Source organism: Mytilus californianus, unplaced genomic scaffold, assembly GCF_021869535.1.
Source record: "Mytilus californianus isolate M0D057914Y unplaced genomic scaffold, xbMytCali1.0.p SCAF_9, whole genome shotgun sequence".
Classification (NCBI taxonomy): domain Eukaryota; kingdom Metazoa; phylum Mollusca; class Bivalvia; order Mytilida; family Mytilidae; genus Mytilus; species Mytilus californianus.
Genome location: NW_026262745.1, coordinates 20,276,972 through 20,304,770, shown reverse-complemented (window position 1 = coordinate 20,304,770; position 27,799 = coordinate 20,276,972). Strand labels below are relative to the sequence as shown.

The 27,799-nt window shown below is 32.8% G+C and overlaps 1 protein-coding gene across 5 annotated transcripts; it reads left to right on the top strand.

Moving 5' to 3' along the window:
- Nucleotides 1-5,480: 5,480 nt before the first annotated feature.
- Nucleotides 5,481-16,935, top strand: LOC127714403 (uncharacterized). Of its 5 annotated transcripts, none has more exons than XR_007987717.1 (6): nt 5,481-5,637; nt 8,502-8,667; nt 10,528-10,662; nt 13,478-13,618; nt 14,416-14,570; nt 16,342-16,935. XR_007987717.1 is itself a non-coding variant. In XM_052220457.1 (6 exons), the coding sequence occupies exons 1-6, from the start codon at nt 5,553-5,555 to the stop codon at nt 16,665-16,667; spliced, it is 918 nt and encodes a 305-aa protein (XP_052076417.1). In that variant the 5' UTR covers nt 5,481-5,552; the 3' UTR covers nt 16,668-16,935. The 5 variants fall into 5 exon arrangements, 4 of the variants coding, with proteins under 4 accessions (XP_052076417.1, XP_052076416.1, XP_052076418.1 ...); XM_052220457.1 differs by having other exon boundaries at nt 13,478-13,588; nt 14,476-14,570; XM_052220456.1 differs by having other exon boundaries at nt 13,478-13,588.
- Nucleotides 16,936-27,799: the final 10,864 nt, after the last annotated feature.

The window sequence follows — 27,799 nt, the reverse complement described above, 5'->3', positions numbered from 1 at the left end:
TCATACTTGTCTTTTTGATACTAACATCATAATCGAAGTTATGTTTTGACTTTTATGTTATGCTCAATACGCTATGTTCAATATGGCAGCAAAGATTCGATATAAACAAAGAATACCAGTTGCTGACTTAGGATGGGCACATGAGCACATGGTGGGTACTACTAGTTTCTATTAGAATGTCACTCTGTCAACGTATATTTGTTCCGCCTAACAGAAGTTCTCCTGTGAACTTTGTTATAAACAATGCCATTATATCTTTTCCTATTGGAGCACATATTCTATAATCTTTATTCCGTAAGGAACAATTTCTGTAATATGTGTTCCATTGGAAATACTATTACAGATTATTTCTTCCGTTTGGAACTTATATAATGAAGGAATTTTCATTGGATAGCAACCCCACCTCTTGGGAATTACGGTCGGTGGAATAAAAAAGTACATATTTTGCTTGTGAGAGAGCTTTATATAAATGTTCTATTTCTTTTATTGAATTTTATCCCTACCCCTTAACTTCTATGTCATTTGGTCCCTTGTAGGAGTTGTCTCATTGGCACTCATGCTACATCTTCTTATTCTTACAGTTACTGCAGGGTTTGTTACTCGTTCTGTGTGGATGTAGTAGAGTGTGTCCCCGTGCCTGTAGTGTATGCCCGTATATTTTACAGTTAGGGTTTTTTGCTTGTGAAAGAGCTGTCTACATATTCCATTATATAAATTTTATATATTTCTTTTACTGTATGTTATCCCTGCCCCCTTCTATGGTTAACTTCTATGTCATTTGGTTTCTTGTTGAGAGTTGTCTCATTGGCAATCATTACACATCTTCTTATTTTTATATTTATCGAAGGGTTTGTTACTAATGCTGTGTTGTTGCAGTATAATGTGTCCCCGTGCCTTTTAGTGTATGCCCTTATATTTTACAGTTAAGTTTGTTTTGCTTGTGAGAGAATTGTCTACATATTCCATTATATAAATGTTCTATTTCTTTTACTGTATGTTATCCCTGCTCCCTTCTATGGCTAACTTCTATTTCATTTGGTCTCTTGTTGAGAATTGTCTCAATGGCAATCATTACACATCTTCTTATTTTTATATTTACTGCAGGGTTTGTTACTAATGTTGTGTGAATGCAGTGAATACAAGAGGGAACAATAAACAACATCATATCAAATTATAAGCGCAGTTACTGAAAGAAACTTCAAAGTAGCTTATTTGCTAATATGAAATGATACTGTCCACCAGTCTTATATCGATGGATTTATGTTTCATGTAAAAACACCAAAGATAGTACAGAAGGATACGATCCTGTAATATTGTCAATAAAATAAATCTATGCTGATCCAGGGCAAGTTACTGTCAGAAATTCGAAGTTTTTCTAAAATATTTCGAACAGGAACTCCGTTTACAAATATTCTTTGTAACATTTAAATGGACATCAAAAGTTAGGATTAACACCACACTAGGCTCGAACTTTAAATTTTCGTACGCACAACGGAAGCCTGGCAAATGCTGTGGCGATTTTGTGTGAAACATTTTGGATACGAAGACCAGTTGCCGCCATTTAAGATTCTTGCCTTTAAATAATAGAAATTCCCACTTGATCTGAATGTAAACCTCGTATTTAGATATTTGGTGGTAAGGAGAGGAGGAACCATACATATTTTCATTTCGTTTGTAGATCCTGAAGCTCTTATTCCTGTTGCTAAATCTGAAGTTTTAAAGAAAAAGGCATGTATGTGTCTTGTTCGGATCATACGAAACAAAGTTTTTAAACATGGAAGTTGTCAGCAGATAATAGCAAAACGGCGTCTTTACCCTACGCCTCCATTTTTGACGGTGACCTTCTTCGATAAATAACATGTAATATAAAGTATTTTGATTTGATTGAATCGTCTAATTTTTAAGAAAATAAAATTGTCTTCCATATTAAGGTCGCTAAAAGTTTCAGAGATATCACAAGCTTTTAAAACAATCATATCTTAATTCTGAATAAAAATCGCACATTAACAAAATATTTTTTACATCTTCAACATAGTTCTTAGTATAGTATATGTATATACAAGTACGCCCTTGTAAAAAAATGATTTTCTGGTGTAGCTACCGATTTTAACTGCACGTGATTAACATTCCCTTATAACGTTTACAAAACTCGTTTGTGCTGCATATACAAATGAGAGGTTTAGCTAGCTATAAAACCAGGTTTAATCCACCATTTTCTGCATAAGGAAATGCCTATACCAAGTCAGGAATATGACAATTGTTTTCCATTCGTTTGATGTGTTTGAGCTTTTGATTTTGCCATTTGATAAGGGACTTTCCGATTTGAATTTTTCTAGGAGTTCGGTATTTTTGTTATTCTACTTTTTACAAACTAGTTTTACATAAACAATATATCTAAAACATTTTGCTTTCTCTCTATAAATACGTTACTTATAACTATTACCTTGAATAACCTGGTTAGTGTGTGTTGCTGCTTGTTCATATTTTTCGTCTATACAACATTTTGTCACTCTGTTGAATATGAAGCTTGTACTATGATGTGCGATTATTCATAGTTTAAAAGCAATTATATGTTTATCTATATTGCGGTTAGCTTGTATTGTTGGTTTTAACTCTGATATTCTTTTATTCATATTACATCAAATATACACAATGTTATGGTCGTACTAAAAGCTGAAGCGATAACATAATTCATAACATACCTTTTTTAAATTATCCCTTGATAAGTTGATAGATTAAAACTAAGGTTCCAACTCGTTCGGGCAAAGTTGACCTTAGATGGATTAGGTATTTCTTTATATGTTCAGTTGGATATATAATATCTCTACAAGTCTCCAAGTATCTATACATCCTTGAATTTCGAAAGATCATAGTGAAGGTTAATCCAAAATTTACGCAAGCAAAATTGACCTCAGGCGTATCATGCTTTTCTTTATAGGCCGCCTTTGGCAATAAAGGTCCTTTAATGTTAAAGTATTCATACGTCATCTCCTTTCATAGCATTGGATTTGGGCGTTCCTGATGAAGGCAAATCCAGATAACCGCTTTAGACGCACTAGCGTTTTATAAAGTTATTTTCATTGACACAAAAAGCGTATACGTGTTTCGTTATTCCCCTTTTTGAATTTATTTTGGAGTTCGGTATTTCTTTGTTAACACTTTGTTTCTACCTTAAAAAACTATATCGTAATGTACATGTACTATTACCAAGGTTTTCTTTTTTTATTTAATCTATTATTTTCTGTGATATAAATTATGTTTCCGCAACTTGGTCAAAAGTAAAATCACAAAAATACTGAACGCCGAGGAAAATTCAAAACGGAAAGTCCCTAATCAAATGGCAAAATCATGATAAAACACATCAAACGAATGGACAACAACTGTCATATTCCTGACTTGGTACAGGCATTTTCAAATGTAGAAAATGGTGGATTGAACCTGGTTTTATAGCGCTAAACCTCTCACTTGTACGACAGTCGCATCAAATTCCATTATATTGACAACGATGCGTGAACATAATGTCACAAATAGGGGTACAACAACAACACGAACCCCACCAAAAACTGAGATTGATTTCAGGTGCTCCGGAAGCGTAAGCAGATCCTGCTCCACATGTGGCACCCGTCGTCTTCATGTTATTACAAAGCCGGTAAATAGTCTAATTCGGTAGGTCACATTCGTGAAAAGGGAACGGGATTGTAGTTACGACATAAGAAACATATCCGATATCATCTGTATAACGGATATTCTATAACGGTCAACTAACTCGTGATTGCGTTCGTAAAATTTACGAAGTGATGCTTTCAACTTCACCATTTGGAACTTTTGGTTTAAAAATGAAAAGGTCACAATTGGGAAGCTGAAATCATCTCCTTTGTCGTAAAGTTTTGTTTTCAACCAACCTTCATAGTCAATTTCTAGATATAAGTCCTAATCAAATGGCAGAATCCAAAGCTTAAACACATCAAACGAATGGATTACAACTGTCATATTCCTGACTTGGTACAGGCTTTTTCTCATGTAGAAAATGGTGGATTGAACCTGGTAAATATTGTGACAAAAAAGATACAAATTGTTGGATCGAATATAAATGTGTAATTTCATACCATTTTTAAGCATTTTATATTTTATTATTGTTTCATCGTTTACAAATGCATATGAAGATAATATAATGACATTATTGATCATTATTGTTTAAGTACGATTTTCCGTTTGGAAGATCACAGTTATAATGGATTTACCGGAAAATATTTTGAAAAAATGAAATAAAACTTGTAAATTTCGTAAACAAAGGTTTATTAATTGCCCCATTAAATTTGAAATCCAGAGTACTCTGAGGAGAAAAACACGAATTTTCATATATATTGACGGACTTTAAAAATTCAACTCTAAATTATTGTATTGAATTCTCATTTTCAAATATGCAATTTTTGTAAATAGATGTATAAACATAAATTTCATTCATTACTTGGTTGTTTAAAAAGTTTGCAGTTGAATTGATTACATCAAGTTTAATGCTCAAATCATGTAGTATGCACTGAAACCCTGGTTTTCCTCTTATCAATGGATGTTTCACCGTCGAAGGCAATGACTGCCTGTAACCAACGCCATACTTAACAATAAACAATGCATGGAATCGTTTGGAAGAATCAACATTTTGAGCAAACATGTACTTTAGGATTGGACACTATGTAATTAACCATCGAGATTGGCATTCACAGATATATATAAATGATACATGTATAAATATACAGGTAGGCACGTTCAATAGTGCAATGACGATTTTTCAAGTTCCGTTTGATTTCATATCGTAGACAAAAAAATAATTCAAATCATCATTTTACCAGTTATGGTATAAGAATGATTTTTTTAACGGTCCGATCAGACAAAGAAACCTGTCTTTCTGCTAGCTTCTCATTAATCCTCTCTCTCTCTCTCTCTCTCTCTCTCTCTCTCTCTCTCTCTCTCACGGATGAACGAACGAGCGAAGTGAAAAGGTAAATTTTTGAGTTATTGGATTGGTGTTTTATTTACGTATACTCGATATCTCCTTTACTAATTTACCAATGTAAGAGCGGCTATACAAGTCTTACGCTTAACAAAAACTAACACTAACCCTTTGATTGATATATTTAACCTCTTTGACTACTCTGTATAAATTCTATCGGTTCAAGGGTAATACAATGTACTATACTTCAGGTGTTGAACTAAATTAGTTTATCTGTGGATTTTATGGGGTTCGCAACTCTCAATCTTTAGTTATCTGTGTTGTTTTAGGACTGCTATTTGCCTGCTTGTCTTTGATTTTGTAATGTACATGTAGTTGTCTGTTTTTCTTCGATTTATCGATTATGATTGCCTGCTCTCTTCTCTTGGCAACCATTTTTATTATAGTAGTAAACAAAATACAAAAATTTACCACGTGACTCTATAGTGCTCTTGAACAACAGGGACATCCTGTTCTCTTTTATCAACGACAAACCATCAATTGATGGGTATTTTAAAGTACCAATCCACATTAGTATGTTTCCGAATAATTATGTTTCGTGTTAATGTATATGCGTGTTGGAACGGAAAGCGAAATTTCAACCATGTTTCTACAATTGATGATGCTCTGCATAATTTACAGTACCCACGGTAAGCCATGGTCAAATATGACGTTTATTGAATAAATAATCATATTATGTATTGAATTTATATGAGTATTACATGAACCAAAAACTTGTTTTACCACACTCAGTCTGTGACTTTAAATTGTGAATTGTTTATTGATATAATGCATGTATGTTTATATATCTATCCTCAAAACTTAAATAAAAGATATTAGTTGTAAAATTGAAAATTTTAGCAAGATATTAGACCTACTTAAAATTAAATCAATACACAGGAGTTTTATTATTCTTGATTTTTGTGAGTTTTCAAAATGGTGTTAAGGTTACTTCGGTCTTTAATATCGACTACTAGTATTCAGCTCGTTTTACGGAAGTTATCTAATTATTATTATTATAGTTTGAAACAATTATTCAAAATGCATGCACATTGTATTCAGTCGTTCTTAAATTCTCGGTGAATAGTTTAGTACAGTTACAATTACAAATGGACACATCGGGTGTAAGTTAACTAAACAACAACCAAACGATCAAAGCAAATTCTAAAAGACGATTTTCAAGGATATTTCACAGATTGTTTTTCTGTGTAATATTTATACTTTATCGTAAGCCCGCTTTACAAACAGGATTATATTTATTCTTTTATATTTTATTATGTGATACCTATACATCTATTTACTGCTCGATAAAAAAAATTTGCAATTCTTTTTTTTTTCTGAATCATTTAATATTAAGAAAAAATATAGTTAAATTTCCCTCATAGAATTAATTCAAAGAATCGATAGTGAATTATAATTATAGTGAATATCAGTAAAAGTCTATGGTGTTATACCATCGGATGTAATTATTTCATTCAGATTAATCGATATTTGTGTCAGGTTTCTTTTATTGCTCATTTTTGTTCGTATTACGTTCTTATGTCGTATATAGATATCTATATCCTTCCACGTCTTACTCATCCACCACTGATTCAACAAAGGTATAGGTGCACAACTTAACGTACCAGTTTATACTATATAGCCATTCTTCAAAGTTGGGTTATTTACAGATTGTTGTTAGAAACTAAGTGACTTCAGACATATCCATACATAATTAATAAGCTGTTACAAGTGTTCTAGACATTGAACGAGATGGTGCATTCCTGTTCTGTGTATGACTATGCTGAAATATCTATACTAATAAATTTTTAGACCAACATTTTTTAGCCGGTTTGTCTCCAATCTGTTTCTATACAATGAATAGATTTTGCATATTGTGATCTATAGCCTAAAGCTATCCCAACTGATCTAAAGCTAGTAAATTTGTTCCTGTTTTTATAATGAAAGGTAAAATCTTCAAAATTAATTTCATCTAAATCGTCCTGTTTTGTTTCAGTAAGACATAATGAATTATTAAATTTTAATAAATCCCTAAATTCTGAGAAATGTTTTAATCATCAGTGTTCTAGATTGTCTTCATCTTCTCTGAGTTATTTCCTCCGTTCTAGGAGCACCTGTGTAACACCGAGACAGAAGCTACTAATTGGACATTCAAACTCCTATGGAAGAAGAACTGACAAACTAATCAAAACTATCAACATAATACATCAATGCATAAAAACAGTTTAAGAAACACGAACCGAAGACTTGTATCACCATAAACATTTCAAGTAGTCTTCAAGCCGCGTTCGCGCGGGTTTTTTCATGTATACCCTCAAGTACATCAATCGGTATATGAGTGTAGAAGAGCATTAGTTTTACATCATTAGATCTAGTATTTTTAGCAGTCGTTCAGTAATTGCTAGCATTCTTTGATACGGTATCGAGTATTTTCTTTATTTTTTTAACCGCCTCGGTGGTCTTGTGGTAACGTGTTCGCCTCCAGGGGCGGGAGGTCGTGGATTCGAACCCGCTGGGTCAAACTAAAGACTTTTAAATTGGCATTTGCAGCTTCTCTGGCAAACATGCGGCATTAAGGAGCAAAATCAAAGACTGGTCGGATCGGAGTCAGCATAATGTGTTCGGGTAAGGTGGCATGTCTTCCTTCTCTCAAGGTAACAGTCCATTACCTTGAGAGCTAGCACGTTAAAAATCCGGCTCAGCGTGTCGGTCTAGTACAAAGCAGGGTAAATATTCATATTACATTAACACGTTCTCGTCCTGAATATGTATATTTATTTGCCGCAGGACGTTAAGCAGCTATCCATCATCATCATCATTTGTGTTTGTTATCTTTTTCATCGTTGTAAGAGATTTAATGGTTTTGTTGAACTGGTTTTTATAGTTCTTTTTCATGTTTGTACTCTTTTTAAGTAAACTGATCGAAATTTAACATGTTTAAAAAAGAACGGTTGACGATTTCTGTTTTATTTGAATCCTTGTTCATAAACATTATAATCTCCAAGGTTAGGAACCTAACCAGTGGTTGTCTTTAGTCATATCAGAATAATCTTTTTTTTTTCATTTTGAGAATTTTGCGTTTGTTTTTTTTTCGCAGATCTTTCATAGTCTCAGTTGAAATTGAATATATTGCATAGACATCTTTTGATGAAAGAATTATGCTGATCTCGAAATGTCTGTTGTGCTGTTCGGTTGTTTTCTCATTGCTACATACCACAAATATCCATTTATTAATATAGCTTTGATTATTTCTATTAGTTCTTTTGCCTGTCTCGTTTATTGCGGTATTCTGCTTAATATACAGTAAAATAGTATTATCTTTAATTTACTGCTTTTTAAGATTCTGTCTCGATTACGGTTGTAGAATTGAGTCTTTGTATGAAATATAGCCCAAAAATTGAAGCAGAGATATTCTCTGCAAAATGAATCTTTTGTTCCATATTTCTCTTATTATATAACTAACTTAGTTCATCTCATCATAATCTAACCTTATAATTCCTGTTTCAATATTTAGCCCAGAAATCGTGGCAGACAGTGTGCAAGCACAATGCGACTGGATCTTATTATTATTGTGGGATAATGAAAGAGTGTTGTTACATCAATGGTAAATTAAAATGCCTGGGCACAATTGGTGAATTTGGCAGTTGGTACATCCCTCGAAAATGTAATGTTTATAAAAGGTTCGTGTAAAATCCCTAAATCTTATTTTTATAATAAGATCTTTCTGTCATCATCATCATCGAACTAACTTTTTAATTTGTTTTTCGTGTAATTTATTTAGACTTCGTCTATCATTTAATTATTTTGTGGTGTACTTGTTAGTTTCGCAAAATTTCAATCAGATATTTTATTTTACGATTTCGAATGTAATGCATTTTCAAAACTCACTGCTTATTTGATAATTTTTTTTTGTAAAAGTTTATTTTTCACCAAGGCAAGGTGTGTAACTCAGGGTTGTCGGTGATTGCTGTCTGCCTTCTTCATTTTCATTTATTGTTTTAAAAATAGGTTAGGACGTTTGTATCTCTTTTGAATAGTTTTACATTAAGTCATGATTTTAATATCTTAAAAGCTTACTTTACGGCTTTGCTCATTGTTAAAGGCAGTCAGTTGTTCGTACATTCGTCCGTTAGTTTATGGTGGACTGATGTCTCATTGCCAATCATACTCATTTCCTCCTTTTTGAAATATAGAAAAATAGTATTAAATGTGCCGCAGAAAGGTTAGCATATTATATTTCAAAGTAATTAATAGTTCCCAATCGCCAGGAAACACACCATTTAAATCATGGTCTGGTTGTTAAATTCGACGTGGTGTCCGATATGAATGCTACGTACTTTTTGTTACATGAACATGAACGTGTGTTCACTTTTATTTGTTGCTTTAAGATTACTGACAGCTACAACGGCACCTAAGTTGAGAACAACCTTTCGATTGAATGGACATAAACGTTTTCATTTATGATAACACAACCATGCAAAAATAAGTTCTTTTATTCCTATTCCAATCTATAATACATAACAAATAAATTGGCCTAGATAAAGGATGTGTGAAGGATTTTGTCTCTGAAATAATTCACCATATCTCTCCTTTTCCATTACGTATCATTCAGTAAAATAATTTTACATAATATCTCATTAAAGCTGTTTTAAGTTTTTTGTAGGCGGTATTGAATTTTGAGCATTATTGCAATATAAATTGTATAAGCATATATAGTTACGACATGTAAGCTGTGAATTTTACGTTAAATAATCGCCAAAAAAAAAAGAGTAACATAAAAATAACATTACAAATAACGTGTATGCGCATATACGAATACACACATTTGCCGAACTTTGTACTTTATTTCTATTTGATTCCAAGGAAAATTGTTTTCCTCGTGTTGTTGATTTAGATGTGGACTTATTTCAATGGTAACAATGTGCAGTAAAGTGACAATAACGGATGTGGTAACAATGTGCAATAAAGTGACAATAACGGAAGTGGTCAATCTTTTATAAAGGCAGCAACAACACCTTGAAAAGCAAAATCATTGTTGTTTTGTTGCGAGTGATCTCAAAATGACAATTTAGATTCCATCACAGATATATATTTTTGTATTAAAAGTAATGTTTTAGAATTTCTGAGCAAAATTTAAACTTGAGACATTTTTTTTCTCAATGCTTTATAATATTTTTTTAACTACTGAATTTGTGTCATATCGGTTTTAAAAACTTAGAAGGATGAAAGATATCGAAGACGAAGCTGCAATATCTGATTTCGTTCTCCTTTTTAATGAAATTTATATTAGTATTGCCAAAGGCTCATAAGTGTTCGTATTCACCACAACTTTCCACCAAAGACCACACGTCAGGACAAAATATAACATGTTTACTTATCTTAAAAACTTTGATATTTAATATTGTCTACTTCAATGGAAACACATTGGACTACTAGTTACTGCAAACAAGTATTAGTTAAATAAATCCCCTTACATATCCGAACATTAAATTCGTCTTTCAAAATGTAAACACGTAACTGCACCATAATTGTATTTGAAGGTCCACATCTTATTACAAGACCACGACACCACGACATCTGATGAAGACAACTACTTTACCAGCCTACATCAAGACAACATACAACCGACGACGAAGAACTAGAAACATGAACAGGATGACCATTCGTCGAATTGGGTAAATATATTTGCAAAACCAGCTGTTGAATTTATGTGAGGAACATATAATATCCGAAAACGCCAGTGATAGAAAAGATCATTGATGTTTGGAAACAATGATTTGTCGTAATCAAAAACATATATATTCGGACTATGAATATGTAGTTAAACATTGGCAAACAAATTTTTAGTTCAATTTTCGACTGGCTTTCCTTCTTTTAATCTGATTTTTCTTTTAGTACAAAGAGAAAAATGTGGTATGAGTACCTATAAGACAACTCTCCATCCAAGGCACAATGTATAAAAGGTTAACAATTGTAGGTCAAAGTACGGCCTTCAACACGGAGCCTTGGCTCACACCGAACACCAAGCTATAAAGGGCCACAAAATGACTAGTATAAAACAATTAAAACAGGAAAACCAACGGTATAATCTATATATAAAACGAGAAACAAAAAGCACATATGAACCACAACAACAACGACAACCACTGAACAACAGATTCCTGACTTAGGACAGTCGCATACAAATGCAGCTGGTTTAAATGTTTAAACTGACGCCAACCTTAACCCTAACTTGAGACAGTAGTGTAACATTACAATATAAAAAGACACACTATATAATATTAATTGAACTCTCACCTGGTACAAAATGGCGTTAAATAAAACAACGTACACAGATACATTTAAATATAATATTTTTGTCGTTAGGAGTACGAAAGTAAACATTTTTTACAAACTTCATAAATGTGTTGTTCAGATTACAAGTACAGAAGTAAAAACGTATCGTCATACTTAATACTTATCAAAGGTGGTACACATAAAAAATAGTGAGACAAGATTTAAAACAAAATAAGTAAACATTAAAAATACAGAAATGCATTAAAAATTGTATCAACAGGTCAAATAAACACGAACGTACGATTTGACAGTACTCGCAGTAACTGAAAGATAATTAAAAGCCAAAAACAATTAACAATTACAAAATCATGCATCAGAGACTAAAATCAATTAAAACACATCCCAGGGATTAAGTGTTTTAACGTCTTTGACATTAAAAAAAGACTTAGTTTTTAATTAATTTGTTTGGTTATTTTTTCAACTCTCATCGAAATGTTGAATTTCAAATCGTTTTTGACAAACAAATATAAAAGACAGGCAATCAAAAAGCTATGCCGTATGAAACATCGAATTAAAGTATACATTTTTTTACTTCTTCACTAGACCCATTATATCTGTAATACCATAATCAGGACGAAACATGCGATATCAATATTAACCGAGATATTTACTAAAAACTTACAATTTCTGTTGGAATTTGAACGGGGTAGGTTTTAAAAGAAGTTTTTACATGGAGACATGCATTTATACTTAATCACATACAACGTACTATCATGTATTTAATTGCTCACTGACAAAACCTAACCTCAATAATATATGCGACGAATATTTCATAAATGTGTTTGATTTTAAAGAAAAGTTTTCAAAAACCAGAAAGCAAAACATCGAAGGAACTGAAAACGTGTCACTTGGTATTACACAATCAGACACAGTTTGATACATGTGTAAAAGAGAGGCAAAAGATACCAAGGGACATTCAAGCTCATAAGTTAATAATAAACTTAGAAAACAAATGACAGAGCAACACGATCCCCACCTTAAATTGCGGGTGATCTTATGTGCTCCGGAAGAGTAAGCAGGCCCTGCACCACATGTGGCACCCGTAGTGATGCTCATATTAGGATTATGTACAAACCCGGTAATAAGTTTAATTTGGTAGGTCACATTTGGGGAAAGGGGAACGGGATTGTAGTTTGTTGTTGGCAATTGGAACATATTCGCTATCATAAGTGAAACCGATATTCTATAACGGTCAACCAAATCGTGATAGCGTCCATAAAATGTACAAAGGATTGACTTCAACATCACCACTTAAAACTCTTGGTTTTATAGCTTCCTGGTGAGCAACAACCCTCTATCAAAGGAATCGCGGAAGGAAATACAAGCCCTGGAATATCGTATCAACTGGGAGATATATACTCCAATGACTTTTAAAAATGCTAAATTGACGCACGGACGAACAGACAACTTAGTATCACAACCCAGTAGTCAGCACTTCTGTGTTGACATGAGCTATCATTGATATTGTCATAATTATAAATCAACTGTTTAGAAAACTTTGAATTAGACGAAATATTTAGGATTACTACCAGGAATATATTATTCAAGCTGCACTTGGCAAAACCGTTCTGAATTTTTAGTCGTCAGTGCTGTTCAAATTCGTATTATTTTGGGGGCTTTTTAACTATGAAAATTATGGTGAAACTTACACATTACGTTAGTCTGTTATCTCCTGGTCAGAATATACAGCGAGAGCTTTTGTTGTTGAAGTCCTCATCATGACTTTGAGATGAACAATAGCAATACAAGTATTAGTCCTTTACTTATGGTTCATGTTCAAGTGCGTGTAGTTATTTTGTGTCGTGAATAGAAACAGCCTATCGTTTTTTAAGTATACTAGTCTGTCGTTAAAAACATAGGTTTACTTAAAAAAAGTCATATAACTATCTTATATGTGGCTATAGGTCTTTGGTCACTACACAGCTAAAAATACGTTTTTCTAGATAATTGGTTTTTGTTAAATAAATTTCCATCATGAACAATGAAATTGAACATCAGTTTGTTTAGGCTTTTTTTAAATCTTATTTCACAAAATATCATATAGTTAACTTGCATAAATTTGTCACAAATACATCGATATTTGAAGATGTTATTTATTAAGATATCACTTGCAAAATCAAAAAAATATAAACTGCCATATGATACATATTTTAGAACAAACACACAGTCTAGGGGATTTCCAAGATATACAAGAAGCACAACGGGATACAGATATACAGAATACACACTTTCTTCCAAGGAGCAACTTTTTACAATTCTTCCGGCGTAAGAAAGTGTATACTAACTTTAAAACGTGTAAATAAATTATTTATTTGAAAACAATCTTAATTGAAGTGAAAACATGCATATTTCATCTTCAAGTTAAGTACATATCGATTCGAAATACAACATCTAAATATAGTAAACACAAATTAAAACATTTCATTAACAACTTTTCTATACTCTATGCGATTTGATGTTTCACATATTATGACACTAGTCTATTGTAGTAGAGCATATGTTTTTCCTCAAGGTATCTTCATGTGCGTGTTGTGAGTTACTGTATCAAAGACGTATTACCCACTTCTCCATTTTACATGAACCAACTGAGTTAATCGTTCAAAATTGTGTGTGTGATTTATAGAGTATTATTATGTAAACATGGTGCATAGGAAAAAAAGATTCCAAGTCCAGGTCGTATCAGATGATGATTAAATAGACAATGCAAAAACTTAGAGAAGACAATTCATACAGCTGTGATAATTTTACATACCCCGAGTTACTTTATCTATATATAATGCATATAAACCTTGCAATCCGTTTTTTGCTAAACAAGATTGTATTCAAAAAGTCGAACCATTTACCAATTTCATTGAAAAATTGTTTTAAGTAAAAGAAAATTTCAAAATTTTATTGATTATTTACATGTAGCTTTTTCTTTTGGGGTTCCTTCTTTCGATAACCATTGATATATGGATTGCTGTCTAAAAAAGGTTTATGTAGGCTGATGTAGATAAAAGCTATAAACCGTAGTATTCAGAAATGTAATTAAGATAGACATATGAAATTTTTTTGTGAATTTGTGAATATCATCACCATTTTATTTAATGTAGAGTAATAGTAGTTGCAATGATAATTATCATCTGTATGTGTTGCTCTGTATACAACGATAGGAAACAACATAAGATGAGACTAAGAAATAGAAGACGTAGACAACAATCAAGAGCCTTACAACTAACAAATGAACAACAACATTATCGCATTATAGGTAAGAGTTAAAAAGATAACATGGAACAGATTTACCCGAGAAAAAAAAACATTACAATGACTCTTCATATCTTGACTAGTCTCTTTGTGGTCACTTAGTTGTCAGATTTTGTATTTGAATATGGTATATTATTTTGTTGTCTTATAGAAGTGTGTCTGGTGTATTAACTAAGCAGACTGGTATTTTTGCTGTCTTTACCTTTTATAAACATATTATTTTTATTTAATATCGTTTATATACTTTATAATGAATGCATTGATGCTTTCACGTTGGTCAAGATGAATGAAGTAAAGAGACATATAGAATAAAGGCATTTTTATTTTCGATACTGACTTTATAAGCAAGAATATCAAGCGAGCCCACAAGGGCGAGATGATAAAGTCAGATTCAACTTAACTGTATGCAGTTTTGATTGGGATTATGAAATAAAAAGAAATAGTTAGTAAAACTATTTTACGCGTACACATCGTGGTGATTGTTGTTCATGATCAGTTGTTTGAATGAAGTCGCGTGCATTTCATTGATAAATTGACGCAGATGGACATGAACCCGTGACGTTGATTCACTGATACATAATGTCACAAGTCCTGTCCATGATCTTGAAAACATTAGGCAGTAAGATCAAATGGAAAATGTACAAATTGCTGATAAAAAGATACCCGACAACCAACAACAAAGTTCGGGGATAAGTCGACTACGTGTGTCTATGCCAAATAGAACACAACAAATAATTTAAAATACAGCTGCAATATAAGGAGGAACAGACGTTTTCACGTCTTGCATTGAATAAATAAAAATTGTTTTATGTTACTTATGCTGTACAGTCCAAATTTATTCGTTCATTGTGTGTTAATTTACGTTTTTTGATTGAGTTAAGCCTTCTAATTGATATTTTATAGTGTGTTTTTCTATGTTGTGATGTTATACTATTGTTTCAGAAAAAGGGAGAAGGTTTGGTACCATTGAAACGTTTAGTCTCGCTGCAAATGTTTGCACCTGTCCTAAGTCAGGAATCTGATTACAGTAGTTGTCGTCTGTTTATGTAGTTCATACGTGTTTCTCGTTTCTCGTTTTTATATAGATTAGACCGTTGGTTTTTCCGTTTGAATGGTTTTACACTAGTAATTTTTGGGGCCCTTTATAGCTTGATGTTCGGTGTGAGCCAATGCTCAGTGTTGACGGCAGTACCTTGACCTATAATGGTTTACTTTTATAAATTGTAACTTGGATGGAGAGTTGTCTCATTGGCACTCATACCACATCTTCCTATATCTACCAATTGAATTAAGGTAATCGTATTCAAACTTTTACTGACTAATAGCATAATAATCATGTTTAAAATTAATGCATATATGGCATCATTTTCCTTACTTTTACCAACAACTTTTATAACATATACACTTTATATATATTCAAGATAAATTGTTTTTCCTCTTACACTGAATGTGTTGAATACCGGAAGTAAAACGATACCATGAGACATTCAAATATCAAAAGTAAATAAAAGGCCATACAAGACCGTTATTGAAATAACAAAAATTCAAAATATTGAATAAAAACTTAAAAAGAAGACATTTCATCAGAAGAACAAACTATCGGTATAATTATCTATGTGCTTCATTTAGGTAAAGATTTTGTATAAAATATGTATACTTGTGAACCTTTTAAAAACCCATTTTCGACAGGTTATTATTTCAAATAATTAACGGAATAACTCAATGAAATAGTACAGAAAAGTCAAGATCAATAACAAAAACAATTCTTACATCAGGTTTGTACTATGTCAATGGGAATGCAGCTGCCGTTGTTGCTTCTCCAAGGACGCAACTGGAGTATGGAGCCGATTGGGAAAGGCTTGTCAATTCTACCCAAAACGGTACAACATCTATACCCACTGATAATCCACCAGCATATGAAAATATCATCAATGGAAACACAGCCGCTATTGATTCATATCATCCAAGGACACACACAAGAGACGACGAGGAAAGGAACACCAATTATATACCAAATAACGGTACTATAACTAATTTACCTGATGATACAAGATATATACCCACTAATAATCCACCACCATACGAAGATATTATGAATTAAAATGCAGCCGCTATTGTTTCGTATAATCCAGACACACACAGGAGACGACGAGGAAAGGCTTGCCAATTATATAGCAAATAACGGTACTGTAACTAATTTGTGAGACGAAACAACATCGACAACAACAATAAATGCCCCAGCATACGAAGATTATATGTATAGAAATAACGAGTGCATACTTTTATATTTTTGCATTTGTACATAGTTTGTCTTATCACCTAGTTTTGTGAGCCATTTACTTGAATAAAATTATCTTTGAACTATAAAACTTTTCTATTTTCTCTTGTATTATATCATAATCATGGCAATCAAAACATAAACACTGTGTATGCTGCCACTATGAATAGTATTGCCATTAAGAAAAAATTTTCAACATATATATATACCGACTTTATCATGCAGAATGGATGATTCAATTAGGGTTCACCCCAAATTCTGTTTTTGTTAATAGTTAATTATTTGTCTTAAACAAAGCTTAAAGAAATGAAGGATTTGACGTTCTGTTTATTTGAATGACTTAGAATTCAGATAGCTGGAAAATCCTTAAATGTACAATGAAATTGAGAATGGCAATGGGGAATGTGTCAAAGAAAAAAAACCCTACCAAAGAGCAGAAAACAGCCGAAGGCCACCAATGGGTCTTCAACACAGCGAGAAAACCCGCACCCGGAGGCGGATTTCAGCTAGCCCCTAAACAAAAATGTGTACTACTTCAATGAAAATGGACGTCACACTAAACTCGAAAACATATAAATGAACTGAAATTAAAAAAAAACATACAAGACTAACAAAGGCCAGACACTCCTGACTTGGGACAGGCGCAAAAATGCGGCGGGGTTAAACATGTTTTATGAGATCTCAACCCTCCCCTATACCTGGAGCCAATGTAGAATAAACAAACACACAGCAATACGCACAGTAAAACTCATTTAAAAAGAAGTTCGACTCCGATGTCAGAATAGGTATCAAAAGAGACTATTATTATTAAGTTAGAAGCAAAATGTCAATGATACATAAATTAACAAAGGACTACTTGCAGTTACTGACATGCCAGCTCCAGACCTCAATTAAACTGATTGATTGATTATGTCTTAATTATATGAAAATCAAGCACAATCCCTCCCTTTAGGGGTTTAGTATCATACCATCATTAAATAAATGAGAAGAACATAACCCGTATCATGTCAACAACTGGTTTTAGAATAAATGTGTTTATTTCCGATGCAAAGACCCTATGAGTGAATCAATATTAATACCAAAATATGGAATCTTTAATGTCCTGTCAACTGCTGTATCGTAACTATATCCCTTCTGAATAAGTCTGTTTAAAGGTTTGGTTAGCTTTTTAGGTGAATGTCGACATTTTTTTTTGCTTTGTACAGAATATTACCGTAAAAGATTGGATGTTTGGATGTGAAATACCTGAACGTATAAGATGTCTGCATGCTGATTTATATTTACGAATGATGTCCTTGTACCGATGATAAAATTAAGCAAATGTTTTGACTAGTTTGTGATATCGAAAACCCTGGTGTGATTATTTTTCAGTAATACAGAGGTTTATTTCGTTAAAATCAAATACGTTGTTACATACACGGGCGAATCGAACAAGTTGAGATATATAAACACCATAAGATGGTGACAAGAGAACGTCACCATCTATAAATGGCTGATTAACAATAGGAAATGAAAAATCGTCTCTTTTATCATAAATTTTGGTTTTAAGCTTCCCGCTAAAGATATAGATATCAAGATCCGGGAAAGGGCAATGTTCATTTTTGGTATTAGCTTTATTCAAAGTCAGTTCAGCAGGATGCCTGTTTCACGATAGCAAGGTTGATTTCAGATGAATTTGGCTATTCTTTTTTATATATATATATAAATCAATTCCATCTCCATGCCTTATATATAATGTACTGTGTTACAACTCTAGATTCTAGAAAGCTGAATTTTAAGTTCAGTCTAGGTTGCCGAGTGGTCTAGAGCACTGGACACAGTGCAGGCGGTGTTGTTTCAATATCCCAATAGCATGAGTTCGAATTCCGACGAGGGAAGAACAAAAATTTGCTTTCGCAAATTTGAAGATTTAATATTGTTGTACTGATATTCATAATCATAAATACAATATGTGTTTTCAGCCGTGTATCACGAGCAATTGGTCGATACCGCTGCTGGGAGACTTTTATGGTATCATCAGTTCAGTAGTCCTTGCGTCGGTACTGAAATGAATATTTACATACTTAATAGTAGAAAAAAATCAGAACTCCCTTAGGCATAACTGACATAAGATTAGTTGACAAGTCTTGTTTAATCCATTTTAGTCATATAGTTCCTCACGCGTTCATGTTTTTATTCATCCTTGGCTTTTACATATTTGGGTTTGAACGTTCCTGATAGTAATAAATCCAGAACAAACCCATTGGATGTTATATCATATTTATACACGTGTTATTTTCATTTTACAGTATGAATACATTATTTTTCGTTTATACATTTATGCAGGACGATTAAAAATCATACAGTCAATCAATTTGGTATGATCTTCATGCGAAATTGGCCAATAGGGACGATATAACTGCAGAAAGGGAATGGTTGGAAGAGTAAAAAAAGAATAATAGTGTTACATTATGACCACGAGTAATGTTCATATGTACTCACTAGTGTGCAAAGAGAGCAGTACTCTCCACATTCAGAATATTGGTCATCACTTCGGATTTAAGACAGTCAAAATGACTCTTTCGATGCGATCTTTCTGGAGGACTGAAGACCTACGATTGATAATACATCTATACCAAAGTCGTACTTTCTGGTGTTTATAGCATGAAGCGATGTTATGGTTAATTTGCTTTTTTAGCTTTTTTTTTAACCTAAAAATCATTTTATTTAATTTTTCATTTCTTTTCAAAATCGACTAATATGATCGTTTGGTTAGTTTGTCATATTTTATTACTTGACTGCAACCCCTTATGTTGTATTTAAATCCTACAATTCTCACACAAAGGAACGACTTATCATTCATTCTATAACTTTTATAATCTATTCATCTTAAGCGGTCTCAACTCATTGATTTTACTATACAGAAAATTCATAGTTATCTTTCAGTTCTCTTAAACAGTTCATGTTGAACGTGTTGTTGAAAAATACTTTAGATAATAATTACATTTAAGTAGAATTTGACAACCTTAAGATTTTAACCAGTGAGTGTAACATATACAGGGGAAATTGGATCTACCTTCTTCAGATGATACATGAACTCTCGTAAACTACATGTTACACATAAAATATCAAGATTACTATTAAAAAATGGCCCAAAAAAGTGTCGTTTTTAAAAAGCAACATTTTATAATTTACGTTAACTAGTCTCGATGTAAGGACGGAGTAATATTTGTAACTGGATGTTAAAAACTATCAATCGAACAAACTATGAAGGAAAGTCATTGGAGTGATAACTTGACTGACTGGAGTAAGGAAAATATTTTACTGGGTTAAGAATATACATGCCTGTATACTGGTTAGGAGAATAACTGTAACACTATTTTTATATCCTTTTGGACGAAGAATATCGTTGTTTTTTTATATTACAATACGACTGGGTTACCATTGCATTTGGTTTACTAAGATTTAATTAAAGTAAATTAAATTCTCAAATTCAGTTAACAAAGGTCCTTTCATTTAAAATATTGCTCTTACATTAAGTTGAAATGGTTGTTTTTTTTATATAAGAAATGACAAGACAGGACAAATTCTGTGACAAGAAAAGCAATGGGATATGCAAAATATCCTGTTGTTCATGATTCACAAGATTCAAAAGACATCAAGTGTTGACGATCGAAGTGAGAGACATGAACACACAGTCGTTTTTGCAGTTGACAAAACACTGCTGCCATATACTTTACAAAATTAGATCACATTATTTTCAGTCGCATAAGGTATCAATGTTCTATACGTACGTAATAGCAGAAAAAGTTGGCGAAAGAACAAAAATATTACCCTGACAAATGAAAGAGAGATAAAAAACAGTAACAGGTCTGAACACACAGTACACATAAGAGAGAGTCGAAAGATACCAAAAATATAGTAAAACGCAGAAGTCAAAAAACGACCTGACAATGACATTGCTAAACACAAACACGACCCTTTTTGGTTGATATATTAGGGGACGACCATTTGATATTCGAAAGAGGAGGAGGGAAAAGGTTTTTCGGATTGACTATTCATTTTTATCTGTTTCTACGCATGCTTATTGTTTTGTGCGGCTTTGTGATTTTCATAACCCACTACTGAGCTTAAAGAAAAAAATTTTCAACGAATTCCTCTTATCAGTTTCTCGATTTACATATCTACTTACTCTGAGCTGAGTTTCATAAAGACATCATGAAGATCATGAAGGTCTATAAGAGAGAGGCGAAAGATACCAGAGGGACATTCAAACTCATAAGCCGAAAATAAACTGACAACGCCATGGCTAAAAAAGAAAAAGACAAACAGACAAACAATAGTACAGAAAACACAACATAGAAAACTAAAGACCGAGAAACACGTACCCCATCAAAAACTGGGGGGTGATCTCAGGTGCTCTGGAAGGGTAAGCAAATCCTGCGCCACATGTGGCACCCGTCGTGTTGCTCATGTAAGTACAAACCCGATAATAAGTCTTATTCGGTAGGTCACGTTCGGGAAAATGGGACTCGATTGTAGTTACGACATTAGGAACATATCCGCTATCATCTGTGAGACAGATATTACATAAGGGTCAACCAACTCGGAATGGCGTCCGTAAAATTTACGAAGGGATGATTTCAACTTCGCCACTTAGATTTATCTAAGGCTGCCGTACCTTTTTCCGTTGATAATTTAGTTCATTTTTGATGGTAAAGTGACACTTCAGGTTTTCCGAACATATTGAACATGATCTTTTTCAGAGATATCATTTTGATATTAAATATATTTTAAGATATCTGCAAAACCGAATTGTCATCCCCATTTTATAGACATTGAAAGATCCGAAATGTCTTGGTGTCATTTAAAAGGTCCACGGTAGTCTTTTGCAATACATTTTTAAAATGTTCATTATGGTTTTCCATCGCTAGATAATTTTCACACGTTAATAAATTGTCCGTGTTTTTATTAAAAAAAATCAGGGATGGCCATGGTCAAGTAATACGTTTATATTTTTCATTTATTCTTATCGTTTAAGATTGATAAACTATAAAGATAGAATATATGTGAAGGGTTATACTATCATCTGCTGGAGTCAGAACGATATTTTTATGGGTTTTTATATACTTTTTGAACATAGTCATCATTTTAAGAATTTTTTAAGTATCCGTGTTTTATTATTTTCAACTGATCAATTTTAAATATCGAATAATGAACAATCTGTTAACTTCACACACATCGTATAATTTAAGCAACAGGTAAATATAAGGTATATATGATTTATCCAAAACATTGTATTCACACACACAATATACGGCCAAGCTAAAAGAAGAATACTATTTATAAAGATTTGAAAAAGGCACGGGATTACTATAAAAAGAAACACACTGTATTTGTTTTTAATTTAAACATGGTTTGGGTTTTCCGTTTTAACTATGAATGAATATTATAATAGACGATTTTATTATACGTCTTACAAAACACCGGTGTATTACACAAGCACAATAAAATTGAAATTTTATGTCAATATCAGAAAAATACCGAGTGTTTGTATTTTTGTTATGAGGACTAGAAACCCGGGAGGGACGATGTTTACTTACTGTTTTTAATTCTGGGTTGGTCAAGTAATAAAACAATATTATTTTTATTCATTTCTATTGTTTAAGATTGATAAACTATAAGGATAGAATCCATAGAGGGGGCTATACAATTATCTGCTGGGTCAGATAAATTTCTATTGTTTGTATTCTTTTGATTTACTTTTGGAACATAGTCATCGTATTAAGAATGTTTTTAAATATCCATGTTTTATTATTTTCAACTGATAAATTTTCAATATCGAATGACCAACCTTCCGCTTACTTCACACACATCGTATAGTTCAATTAACAGGTGCATAATGTTAGCGATAATAAGGGAAATTATGCATTAAGCGTAAATCTTTGGCAGTAAGGTAACGCCCAGGCAGTAAGTCTTGATGTTAGGCATTACTCTTAAATCCTGAAAAATATGTTAAGACATTAATCTTAATGTCTAAAATTTAAAGGAGTTTAAATACATTTTGTACATAATAACATAATAAGAACAGAAGTTTACAATGTCAATTCCAATTACCTGGAAAATATCAATACTAAAATAGAAGATACGTAAACTTGATAGAGCATTTTAAATTTGTTAAAATTATTTATTACCACAGGCGCTGAGCTGTGGCACAAACTGCTGCACATTTTTCTGTTCTTCTTGGATTTTCACCTCATTCTGTTATTCAAGCATTTTGGATGTACATGCACTGCATTTAACAAATATAATGAAAGCGTAAATTTACGACCATTGTTACTTTGAAATTTTTTGGGCGCACCAAAATTAACGTAAGAGCTCTATTGTAGCAAAATTATCTTGGTTCACCTCGCGAAATTTATGGTTTCTATCGGGGTTTTATTGGAAATCCATTAGGTCAACCAGGGGCCTGTTTATCGAAGCGCTCTTATGACTAGGACATTTCATATGATCATCTTAGGACATATCTTTGTCCTAATGTGGATGTATCAAGTATGTCGTAACTTAAGAAGAGTCATAGGAATCGTCGTCTGTTTAGGTCACCAATTTAGGTCTATATTTTATGAAATATTTTACGATGGTTAATTTGAGAACAAATATGACCACCGCCTATATATACAGTCCGCCAAATGTTAAGCACCACCTAAATATAACTGGCAATATTTTTTTAACTATTGCGAAAAAAATATTTATGTTTGGTGTTATGAATTGCCTATAACATACACTAAGAAAATTCATTACGACCAAAAAAATAAACTCCGATCAACACGCCAAGCAATTAATTTTGTATTAAAGGTCATCTGCACTTTTTCGAATGCACTGTTTTGATGCCTTTAAATCATCTTCCTACTGCCCCGCGTACAGGTGAAATTTGACCTTCACAAAGTCATTGTGAAATATGGTAATGGGTAAGTTATTTGTGACTGAACCTTGACAAGCAATTGACATGTCAAATGCCGGTAGGAGCACTAGTTGCATAGGTAACCATTTCAATGTTAAACACATCGTCATTGTCAGATTTTTACAACGTCATGTTGACACAGGAACTGTAAATGATAGACCAAGATCCGGAAGACCCCGTTTAACTACCGATCGTGATGACAGACTCCTTATTGGTTGCGCTAAAGCCAACTCATTTAATCTTGTCCCACAACTTAGACACCACTGGCGTCAAGGTGGTCATGTTAATGTTCGAACATTGGTCCGTCGACTTCATAGAGGCTACCTAAGAGCACGTCGTGTTGTCAAGAGACCTGCCCTAACATCCAGGCACCGTATAATCAGGTTTCAAAGGGCTAATGACCATCGACGCTGGATCATGAAAAGCTGGCAAAATGTCCATTGGTCGAATGAGAGTCAGTTTCTGTTACGACCCATAGACGGCAGAATACGAGTTTGCCGTGGAAATTAAACTGCTAATGAACAAAACAGCATTTGCCCAACGACTGCATACGGTGGTGTTACAGTATGGGGTTTCTTCTCATACTGTTGTAAGGTGGGTATGCATATTCTGCAGGGTAACATGAACGGACAGACATACAGGGATTTGGTACTTAGAAACATTGTAGTCCCTCATTTTGATAATCCTCCACTTGCTTCAAGACCCTTGTGCATGTACGACAATGCTAGACCACACATGGCAAGGATTGTAACCAAGTACAAAGAGTACAAAGAGCAAGAAGCCATTGACACTATCTTTTGGCCTTCCATGTCTCCAGACATGAACCCTATCGAACATGTCTGGGATGCCATTGGCAGAAATCTCAATCGCAGAGATCCACCTTTGTAAAATCTTAGCGATTTAAGAAGCGCAATTGTTGCTGAATGGAATAAATTTGCTCAGCTAATTTTCAGAAGGCTTGTACAGAGTATGAGACTCCGTGTTATGGAACTGTACCGGCAGAGAGGGTGTTACACATCCTATTGACTCAAATATTGACATTAATTTTGCCGAACATACCAAAGATTATTTGTAGAGACTTTTAATGATATTGGGTGATTAATTGTTGTAAAAAAATAAAATCACAGTGAAACTTAATTTCCGTTTCTGATTTGTGTAATTTTCACTATTTTTTTTAACGCAAATTTCAAATGCATAGAACCTGCATACGTGAACAAACTTAAGTCTACGGTGTCTTTATGGTATATGTTAGCAAAATTGCTACATGAATATTTTCTCTTTTTCGAGGACTAACTAATTTTGTTAAATGAAAAAAAATTCGATGCAATAAAAATAGGTGGTGCTTAACTTTTGGCGGACTGTAAATATATATATATATATATATATATATATATATATAAAGTAATGAGATGTGGCATGATTGCCAATAATACAACTATCCACCAAAGTGCAAATGAAGTAGATGCAAGCAATTATTTAGGGTGCATAATAAATAATTTTCGTAGACATAGACTGCGTAGGGACTATAATAATCCACTCAATTGATGATATAGTCAAGTATAGATTATCACGTACGCAACAGAGGGGCTTGTATAGTGGATCCCGTTTATTTATTATTAACTTTTTTTGTATCTAATTTTTATTTAGTAAATATTCTTTAATGTTTTAACTTTCAGTGACTTATTGTACGTGTTCTTGTTCTTATTCCTGAGATATTACAATTGCAGTAGCTTCGATGTGCATGCTGAGACATGGCGCAAGTCGGTCCTAACATTATCCTAATTCATTCCTAAGATAGGTCGTAGGACAGATCCTAGGACAGCTTTGATCAACACGCCTCTGTCTTTTAATATGTTTAATATTATTAAGTTGTTATCGTATAGCGTGTTTTTTCGCGGGTGTAAAATTTCGCGCTTTAGGGGGCAACAAAGTATACGAAACATTTTGGCGGTTTTTATTTTGGCGGATTCGTAATTTTCAATTAAATATTTAGGCGGATACTGAAATGATTGCAGTTAAAAAAAAGTCAATCAAACAAGTGTCTATCGTCATGGATAAATGCTTTTTTTCATACTTGAATTACGTCTGATTTATTGATTAAATTACAGTTAAACAAAGGAACACAGGTTACGTAGGTATTTGTCACAGGTTAACAAACTTCTAGTAAATGTTACGGTTGATTAGTCACGAAATTGACCGGACCTTTGATATCTTAATTAGGTAATGAATTATCAAGAGTGACTTAAATCTTTTATGTAATTTGACACTTACTAATAAGGTAAAATACCTGACAGAGTACCTTATACTTTTGATTGTTTGACACTAATTAATAATGATATACAGTTTTCAAAATTAGAACTGACTACGTCACATTTATGTACAATTCCCTTTGTCATTTTAGTTGTTTAAACGAACATATACCGTTATTGACCTGCCGACCGGAAAACAATACATGGTTCACAAAACGCTTTAGCTAATAGAAAGTACTGAACGTATGCAGAAACTTTCGCGGATTTTATTTTCGCGATTTTCATTTATCCGCCAAAATAAGCGAAAATAAACCACCCGCGAAAAAATCCCGCTATACAGTATCATAAATGTAAGGTCTCTATCGACATGGTCTGTTTCTTTACGAGTCTTTCCCAAAATACAATACAATTCCTCTAGAAAAATAAAAAAAATTCTGCCATTTTTTTCCTGTACTTAAGTTATCAACTTATAAATGTATATTAATATTTGGAATAAAATAAAAACAGAAATTGTCCATCAAGAGAATTTCATCGAATGTAATGTATGTTGAAGACAAAACAAAAATCATAAATTTCACTTATTGCTTGAAATGACGTTTACTGAATGTTTGACAATAGGTTGAAAAATCTTCATCAGATTTCTGGAAATAAGCCTAATGTTTTAAAGTTTTAGGCAATAACTTTATACCTAGGTGTTAGCTTATTGCATAGAATTTAAGCTTAATGCTTAATTTCACTTATTTCCGCTAACACATATAAAGTACATATAATTTACCCAATACATTGTATGTACACATACAAATTAAGGCCAAAATCAAAAGGAGAATACTATTTAAAAAGTTTGGAAAAAGGAACGCGATCTACTATAAAATAAACACATTAACTTTTTCATTTAAACATGGGTTGGATTTCCGTTTTAACTTTGAATTAATATTATCCTGAACGATTTTATTGTAGGTCTTGCATCGTATCGGTTTATTGCTCAAGCACAATAAAATTGAAATTTTAGGTCAATATCAGAAAAATAACCGAATTTGTGTTAGATAAAATAATGTAAGGGGTTATCCGATTATCTGCTGGGGTCAGAAAAATTTCGATTTCTTGTTTTTCTTTGTATCTACTTTTTAATATAGTCATCATTTAAAGACTTTTTTTTAAATATCCATGTTTTACTATTTTCAACTGATATTAAGAATATCAAATAACGAGTTAGGAACCAGCTGCTAACTTTACACACATCGTATAATTCGTTTAACAGGTGCATAGAAAGTACATAGTTTTTATACAATACATTGTTTGCATACATACATAATGCGGCCTAGACAAAAGAAGAATACTATTTAAAAAGATTTGAAAAAGGCACGCGAACTACTGTAAAATAAACACATTGTCTTTTATTCAAACATGGTTTAAAAATGGGTTTTAACTGTGGATGAATAATGTCATGAACAATCTAATATTAGGTCTTACGAAATACAGGTTTATTGCACAAGCACCACAATAGAAATGAAATTTAAGGTCAATGTCAGGAAAAACCTAAATTTTGTATGAGGCCTAGAAACCGGCGAGGGGCGTTGTTTACTTACTTTGTTTATCAGTTCCGTTCCGAATACAAAACAAATAGTATTAGCAGACATTGATAAAGTATTATGTCTATACTTTATCTATGAAAGGCTACAATAATACGTATGAAAATATTTACAAACAACCTACATTCATTTCCGTTCCTTAATGAGCTCCCTATTCCACTATTTAAAACTTTTTTT

Coding starts and splice junctions, on each gene's coding strand:
- LOC127714403 (XM_052220456.1), top strand. CDS start 5,553: ATGTATATGCGTGTTGGAACGGAAAGCGAAATTTCAACCATGTTTCTA. Junction 10,663..13,477: donor ATGACCATTCGTCGAATTGG/GTAAATATATTT, acceptor TACATATTTTAG/AACAAACACACAGTCTAGGG. Junction 14,571..16,341: donor ACAACATTATCGCATTATAG/GTAAGAGTTAAA, acceptor TTCTTACATCAG/GTTTGTACTATGTCAATGGG.